This window comes from Sparus aurata, chromosome 7 (genome assembly GCF_900880675.1).
Source record: "Sparus aurata chromosome 7, fSpaAur1.1, whole genome shotgun sequence".
Classification (NCBI taxonomy): Eukaryota; Metazoa; Chordata; class Actinopteri; order Spariformes; family Sparidae; genus Sparus; species Sparus aurata.
In genome coordinates this window covers 17606059-17615127 of record NC_044193.1, presented here as the reverse complement: position 1 = coordinate 17615127, position 9069 = coordinate 17606059, and the positions used below count along the sequence as shown (strand labels likewise).

The following is a 9069-nucleotide window of genomic DNA, read 5'->3' as shown; positions in this document are numbered from 1 at the left end:
TTTCGTTTTTTTGGAGATGCATTTATTGTCAAAGACAGCCACTGGATGGCACAGCTGCTGACACACACAACACTCATTCCCAAAATATTATGTGCAGTCTCTCTGGAGCTAAAAGACAAAACATTTTAAAAGGCAGGTGGGCATTTACTATACACAGTTGCATATTCAAACACGTATTTCAAAAGATATAAATATACAAAGTATTTTTCAGTGCACTTTATATTTACCTGTATTGCAGACAACAAACAAAAACTAAATAAATATTACTATGGTAATATTCCAGCATATATGACAACTATTAAACAAAATAATATCTGTCACATACAGTTTTATAGTCATAAGTAATGAAAAGAAATGTTTTACATTATATTTATAGGATAGGATAGGATTGTCTTGTGTGGGGAGAAACTAATAACACTGTAATGTATTAACTATTATAATTCATGTCATGGTGCTACAACAGGCTACTGCTTCACGGAGTCCGGACCAACTGCTGGAGCACTGCTGGACAGCTGACAGACGCGGTCCAATGTCCTAATGCCCCGCTGACATTTCAGTGACACACACTTGGCTGATGGGAGCTTGACTCATCACCGTCCTCCTGCCTCACACCCAAACAGTCGTGGTGTTCTCTGGAGGTTTTTCCTATGGCAGACGACAGCAGTATCATCATTTGTTTTTACGATAATCTCTAGAAATCAGAACTTTTTTTGCATGTTTCTAGCTTACCTTCTGCTGTTGAATGTACGTCACGGCATCATGCACGGTGACGAAGATATGTTGAGGGTTCATGTAGTTCATTAGACCGCTTGACGTGAGGATCTTCAGGACGCTCTCTGCAGGGATAGAAATCAATGATCAGAATTCCCTGCAAGCGAGTTACTCTGACAAAAAAATCACAGATATTTCATCACATCTTAAACAGTTAACATAGCAGACGAGACATTAGGGGAAGAATCGTTCGGTTACACAAGCCTTACCGTTGCAGTTTGCCAGATACACGTGAACTCCAGCTTTCTGGCATTCAGTACACATCTGCAAAGAAACACACAAACCAAAAGCAATGCAGGATGAAACCGCCAGAACCATGAACAGTGATGATTTAAGCATAATGTCTTGTTTTAGCAGACTGACCTGTGTGAAGAGTCTCGCTCCAGCAACGTCGACGAATATCACGCTGCTGCAGTCGATTAACACTGCCTGAACTTCACTCTCAGATGTTTCTAGAGAAGGGATGGAAGGAAAATAAAGGAAAGATTACCTTAAAATGACCTGCAGCATAAACAGAGTGTTTAAGATGTGATATGTGTGAGGGTTGCAAGGGAAGCCCTGATGTAAATCTCACTATAGGCCAGTGGTATTGGGTATTTATCCCTGGATTTTTTTTCCTTTTATTCACCTTTTTTCTTTTTACTTTACATTCTGAACTTGATGAACTCTATGAACCTGAGCATGCTGCATTTACTCCTTTCTTGTTGCTATATTCTTTTCTGTTTATTTCCCTTCTTATCTTGACGGGGAGATGTTCTATATTATGTGTTTTTGTGTGTTTAACACTTAAAAACAATACGTAAGGTTTAAAAAAAATATGTACATCATCCACACTGTACCACCAAAACATTTCATTACATACCAGATTTAAAGAACTCATTTTCGGAAGAAAACGATGTGTTTGCAATGCCTCTCTCCTAAAGAACGACAGAGGCAGAAGAAACGTTAAGCTCAAGACAGATTAGATTTTACAGAGTGAGCCGTATACTCAGGGATAGAACTAGATGTACCACAGTGTTGACGGTGGACTCTCTCTCCCGTTTCTCCAGGGCTTTCCTGGCCTTCTCCCGGCTGCGGATCTTCTCTGGCGTCAGGCCCAGCAGCCTGCTCATCTCTTCCCTGAAGAAGTTGCGGTTGCCATAATAAATAGGCCCGTTATAAGTCAGGATCTTCACTCCAGGCACCTCATAGCACTGAAAGGAGAACAGGACTGTCTCAACTTCATTTCAGGATTGGCTGCATCGTCTCTGAGATTTAGAGAATTTTATGTTCCTCAAGTTGAGTGTGCAATGCAATGCTAATATTAAGCAGTAAGGGCATCCTCTCACCTTGCTGTGGTTCTCCAGAGGTCTGTATATTTCTGTGTTGCTGGCCCGACCAAGCACTGAACAACCAGCCCTGTTGAAAAATGGGACATCGGTTTTAATTCAACACATTATATAGCCTATGATCCACATAGCTTGACGGGTATGAAGTGAATCTCTGTTTCTCTCTACAGATATAAAGATCTCAATGTTTCATCTTGCTTCAGATATTGAGATAAGTGTGATTCTCTCAGTTCATTTTAAACTGTCACATTGTCATGGTATTTGCCACAAATGGGAATTTAGCATGTCACTAGCCTTAATGCACCCTTATATATGTGCGAGGGAATCTTAATGTACCTTTGTGTGCGACAGATGACGGTCATCATAGAGAACACCACCCCAATGGCGAGGCCAAGGTCCACGTTAAGAACCACTACAGACAGCCAGGTCACCACCCAGACCATCTACATTAAAAAACACAGCACAGTAACACTCACACTGTCATGCCAGGATAACACATCTGCTACCGTCACTTCAATCCTGCCAGACCAATGAGTGCCCTTACAAAGTCCATCTTGCTGATTCTCCACAGCTCAGGTAAGTCCTGGAACTGCAAGAACATCTGCCTGAGGCTGGTGACATTGATGCATGCCAGTACTGCCTGGGGAGAGAGATAAAGGATGAGATGAGCACACTGTTCTTCTTTGTTACTCTCCTCTGGGTTTTATAGCGATACACACATATACTTTTAACACACCTTTGGTAGGAAGTAGAACAGTGGTCCAATCAGCAGCAGGACAATCAGAACAACTAGACTGGTGAACAGACCGGAGAGCTGCAGGAACACGAACAACACTCATTGATCACAGATTATAAAACTCTGATTTGTATCTTTTTTTGTTAAATAAATTTAAGGTACAAACAGATACATATCTGAAAAATTAGTTAAAGACTAGTTGTACATTATGATAAAAAAAATCATATTGTGGTTATTCTGAGAGAACTTCTGATTGCAATATGAGACATTGATGAGTTGGAATGATCATTTTTGCATCGCATTTTTCATTTTCACTAAAATGGAAAAGTAAAATCTTAATGTTGTGACTTGTGTGTGATTTGCTTTGGCCTGTACCAATAAATTCAAATTCAAAGACAAAGATTTGAGGCATCGCTGCAGCACGAGAGTAATTATATTGCTGTTTTGTAACACAATTCACCTCTATTACAAAATCAGCTTCTGCAATTTGGCTATATTGCAATTTTACTTATATTTTGATTATTATTAAGCACGAATGGAAAATCAGCATTTTGTATTTCTCTGTCAATCATACTTGAATATATAGGCCTGTTTTGATAGTTGTCGGAGTTTGCCCGTACATTAAAGGACCTGTCATCAATTTGGGAGCGACCCCTCTGCTTGCATTTAAATAAAATCATCTAGCATAGTAGTGGGTCGCGAGTATGATGGCACAGAAGGCGCACAGAAGTTACTGTATATCATGGACACTACCTGCGTGTGTCCTCCAGCACTCTCCAGTATGTTAGTGGTGGCCAGAGTGGCTGAGCTGGGGAAGCAGGTGAAGAAAGAGGACACTGTGTTGGAGACTCCGTGAGCCAGCAGCTCCTGAAATCAAACACAGGTTTTGAAAACAAAGAGTTCATCAGAGTCACAAAATGAAGATTTAAAACACAGTAAGTAACACAAGAAGTATTAATGAAAATGAAATAACAGGTTGGTGAGAGTCGAACGTTTCACAAGCAGCTGTGCAGTCGGTCAGTCAACAAACTCACACTTTACCTGGTTGGGATGTATGGAGTAGCCATGTTTATCAGCGTAGATCATCGCCAGTGAGACCGACACAGCGTAACCCACAAATGTGATGGCCACTGTGTCTCCTGCGATTTCAGGGAACGTGTGCAAGGCAGGCATCCGTGGCTTCGGGAATCTGGGGATAGAAGACTTAAAAATCAAACTACAGGAAGCTCCAGAACTCATCAGTGTTTTGAGGTTTTTATTTCATATCTAAAACAATTACCCAGCTGGGATGTGGCCAACTATCTCAATGTTGTAAGTGGAATCCAGCGAGGAGGCGTATGCCACCCCTGTAGCAATGATCACCTGAAGAACAAATTACAAGGCCATCAATTATTGCCCCATTCATATTATCGTAAATGTATCAAATATGAGATTTGTGAGTTTAGGCGACCAACCGTGAGGATCTCCACTGGGATAGGTGTCCGCAGGCGCTGCCGGTAACGCATGTTGATTTCTTTCACTGGTACCAGGACAACCAAACACAACAAGGAGATCAGCAGCTCGGCCATGTTGGTGTGAGGCAGGTTCTCCAACACCGACGCTAGAGTCTGAACACACAAGTCAATCACCAAATGCTCAAGGAATAGCATGTCGTATTTGCCTATCAAGATATCATTATGAAACGCTGCTTACCTTGAAGAGGGAGAAGGTCCCAGTGTGGCGGGGAAGCCGCAGCCCCAGCATGCTTTGCAGCTGTGAGACGGTAACATGGAAGGCAGCAGCACTGGTGAAAGCCTTCACAATTGGCTCTGACAGATAGGTGGAAAGGAAGCCCAGCTGAAGACCGAACATGCAGAGCTGGAGGATAAGAGATGAAAATAAAATGATGAGCTGTGTCAGCGAACTAAGTCTGGGGGTCTTGCGTGCATTATCACAACACCACTGGCATCAACTTCAAAATGAGCGTACATTTCCAAAATCAATAGTTAATGAGGTAAAACTCTAAACATATATTGTCTTTGCAGTGTTTTCAAATGAGTGTACATCAAACGAATTGAAAACAGGATTATGTTTCATGTGTTACACAGCGTCCTAACTTTTTCTGTCTTACCATAATAATTCCTGAGAGGAGCGCTACAGCTGAGGCCACTCCAATCCTCTGGGCCTCAAACTCAGCCACAGCAGACGAACTGGAGTTCATCCCCAGAGGAGTGGGAACCAGCTGCTCCACCACAGAGCCCGTCATCAGACTTACCACAGCAAAGGTACCTGAGAACAGAACCATCACCTGAGTACAAAACATGATAACTGACACTGGGCATCGAGATAAAGATGTCTGCATGAGATGATGTAACTATTCAAAGTATTGTCCACATGTTAAGAGATGTTATGTGGACATGAGTTCTTACCTGTGGACACGTGTCGACCTGTGCCAAAAAACATATAGAGGACCACAGGGAAGAAGGACGTGTAAAGGCCAAATATTGGTGCCACGGATGTGAGTAAAGCAAAGGCCATGCCTGTTGAGAGTAGGACGTTGAAAAAGAAAAAAAAAAGTTTTATTACAAACATGTTTTTCCTGATCTAGGATCACAATGTGAAATGTGTCCTTTTGTAGAGTTACAAGGCTGAAATGACATCGTAAAATGTGACAGTTTACACTTACAGTTGGTGCCCTTTTGTTTATTTTTCTGATCAAATTAAAAAACATGAAAACTTTTACCTTACTTCCTTTCATACAAGCTCAGATTTTTGGCATAATTATCCACATGAATTATTTTAATATTGCCAATAATTGTCAGTGATGGAATGAAACTAAGTACATGTTCTCATGTGCTGTAACTAAACATACGTTTAGGGTATTTGTACTTTACTTGGGTATTTCCACTTTCTGCTTCTTTAAACCTCCACTCCACTTCATTTTGGTGGCAAATGTACTTTTTACTCACGACTTTTATTCGATAACACTAACTTACAATTTACTTTACAGATTACATGCTGCATCAGAGCCAAAGTAAGGCATTTTTGTATTTCTTTTTATTTATATCGTGGGCAGGATGATTAAAAACAAGAACTACTGATTAAGATCATGAGAAAAAACTAGATCCCATAAGATTACTGGTCAACTCTTGGTGTACAGTATGTTTATTTTTTCTTGCAATTTTGATACTCAAGTAAAATGATTGCAAGATAATTACTTTTGATACTTAAGTATGTTTAATATCAGTTACTTTAAGACTTTTTACTCGAATACTATTTGTATATCTGACTTTCACTTTTACTAAAGTAATATTTTAACACAAATCCTTCACTTTTACTCAAGCAACACATTTTACAGCACTGATCATTATTATTGTGTATCACATACATCACTGCAGTTGTTAAAATTAAAATGATGTAGTTAAATAAATATAATCAGCGTTGGATAAAACAATACTCTGATCCAGGTGGTTTGTTTACTCACCCTGCGGGATGTGAAGAATCCCAACTGTCAGTCCCGCGATGGTATCTCCTAAAATCCATTTCTTCGGTCTGTATCTGGGCAGCCAGCTGAGGATGGGCACCCTCTGCCTCAGCAGGTGAAGGCAGGCTCGCCTCGAACACCTGCACCTCCCGGCGAGCTTCTCCCGGAGCCGCGAGCCTCCGCTGCCGTCCTGCTCGGAGCCGTAGGCCTGCTTGAAGCGGTCCTCGGTGTAAATGTTTCTGTACACGGCCACAGAAGCGCTCATGGTGCCTCTGGTCAGAGCTCACCGTGCACCAGCTGCTCTGGAATCAGTAAAGGTGTTGTCTGTTGCAATTACATTTATAGCAGACTCTGCCCTGACCTCTTGAGCCATTGCATTTTCCTGTCAGATGCCCCCTTAGCCAATGACATGGCTCAACCTTTTTTTTTTGTTGCAGTGTTGGACAACTTTTTTTCTTTTCACATCTTTGTCCAGCCTCAGTCAACGTAAAGGTGTGCTGCTTCATTGTTTGGCCCTCAGAAATCCTCTGGGTCCTACTGCTAAAAGGATTTTTTTTCAGTCACACACACAACCCCTCCTTCCTAACACACACACACACACACACAAACGAACCACCCTTTGCACTACACAGTCCTGTGCTCCCTCATGTCCTCCATAGAGCCACGCAGGAGGTACGAGCTCAGAGGAGGCGCAATTTAGTCATACAATGTGTACCACTGTGAAACGCCCACACAGATCAAAGTCGTATTGTTGGCGGAGCTGAGGTGTAACCTCAAACCATGTCTGTTAGCGAGGAGTTCATTTCCGAGAAGGATGGATGTCTGTAATGGGTGGGCGTTTAAACTGTGTAGCCATAAGAAAAAGAGTCTGGCACCCCTGAGACCCCCTGTGAAACTCAATCACACATGGCAGCCTGGTTCACGGATCAAACCACACCTTGACTCTGATCAGATGAGGGAGATGTTGTTCTCTGTCAGACAGGAGTGAATACAAGGGAGCTTTGGATAAGATACAAGATAAGACAGGATATGTGTGTCTACTGGCTGCAACATATCATTTGCCAAATGTAGCTTGAAAACTTGATTTCGTGATTAACAAACTGTCTTTGAGTGACTCTGAGCCAGAAGGAAATTGCATTCTCAAGAGTGGTTCAGCCTGACTCTGGTGAATATCAAACAAAGGAAACGGAGAATTTATCCTTAGCACTGGGTGCTGTGAATGAACCTCTCCCATCTCGTAAATGACGTCTCCCATCTCGTAAGGCTACGTGAGGAAGTGCAGGCAATGCCACTTTTCCATTGTTGCACAGGTCAACACCCTGGGACTTTTTGCTTGAATGAGCTAAGACCTTGGCAAGAAAGTTTTTAAAATGCAAAGTACCGCACATCCAAATCTGCAGCGAAGATCGAGCATCTATCGTTGCATTTGTGAAGATGTTTTACCTCGTTGCTTTTACGTGGTGAAGATGTCATCGACCATCCAGCCGTAACGTAAAAGAAGAGCTGATGAATACACCTAGAATATAAGCAAAACGTTTTATTTCAAACCTCTATGTTCACGCTGTAATGCCACTTATGATAGAATTATGCTTCTCCAGGATGCACATTAGCGAATATGTCTGGGGTCACTTGGATAAGTTTGCGTGGATGTTTCTTGTATGCACCTCAATGAAGAGAGGTTGGCTGGAGACTAAGACTAAGACTCAACTTGAACTCAAGACTTGTAAATAATCTTTCTTTATTTGTTTTAATTTTAGGCACATTAACAACAAGAAAAAAAAAAAGTAATACTCTCCCTTATCAGATGACTGATATATGACTGAATATTTGGCTATAATAACTTCACACAAGACCTAGACAACAACAAAAAATCACAAAATGAAACATCTGTGGAATCAAAATGATGCTGAGTTGACCACATCTAATGTTAGTCTCCTAAAAATGGAATCCATCACATGGAAATATTAAAATGCATAGAGCGTGAGTGCCTATATGGACAGTTTGCAAGCATGTTTTGCTCAACATCAGCTCTCTAATCATAGGATCTAAGGTTAGCTTGCTACTAGCTTCGTAGCTAAGGCAGGTATCACTTTTTTATCGCTGCACTTTTTCGCATACAGAACTGGCTTTACCGTGACCATAAAAATGGTCAGGTAACTTGGCTAATGTAACACTGGGAGAAAGACCACAGTAATACAAATGTCAGCTACACACAAGGTGGATTATTATTGACCATGTAACTCAGAAGCTGATAACATTTACAATAACATTGGGCTGCCTTAAATGGGCCCCTGCGGTCCAAATTTAACCTGTATGTATGAGACCTCTTATCTGTCCCGACTGATGTTACTGTCCTTGTAGCTCTGTTTTTTGTCTCTACCCACTCCGGATCTATCTCTAACTAAAAACATAAAAAAAACACCAAATTGAAGAGTATTGTTGTAAAGTACAACGAAATTAAGTACTGAAGGGGAAAGCACCGAGCCGCTGCGACTATGCGCGCTGTCATTGCCATTCCAACTGCATACTACCAACGGATTAAAAGATAATAACCTAGCCGAAATGATGTCTGTGTAAAAAGTGTGAGCCGGCAGTATGGGACAGGAAAGAGTGTGACATTGTTATGAGATAAACCCACCTCAAGGGGTTTTAAAAATTAGCGAGCAGCAGCTAACTTAAAGATGAAGATGATGCAATGGCGAGTATTATGGCAGTATTGCATCATCTCTGTCTAAAAAGGGATATTATTTACTGGTTAATTGCTAACTCTG

General features: G+C 41.4%; 1 protein-coding gene across 1 annotated transcript; it reads right to left on the bottom strand.

Annotated features, from left to right (window-relative positions):
- Positions 1-6716, bottom strand: slc26a10 (solute carrier family 26 member 10). The gene is made up of 18 exons (XM_030421976.1): positions 6299-6716; positions 5244-5354; positions 4946-5103; positions 4528-4692; positions 4290-4442; positions 4115-4197; positions 3877-4024; positions 3589-3702; positions 2836-2913; positions 2644-2739; positions 2436-2542; positions 2100-2169; positions 1782-1964; positions 1634-1688; positions 1135-1223; positions 981-1035; positions 730-836; positions 1-645 (listed from the first exon to the last, which is right to left on the bottom strand). Exons 1-18 carry the CDS (start codon positions 6561-6563, stop codon positions 607-609), a joined length of 2076 nt encoding a protein of 691 aa, XP_030277836.1. The 5' UTR covers positions 6564-6716; the 3' UTR covers positions 1-606.
- Positions 6717-9069: the final 2353 nt, after the last annotated feature.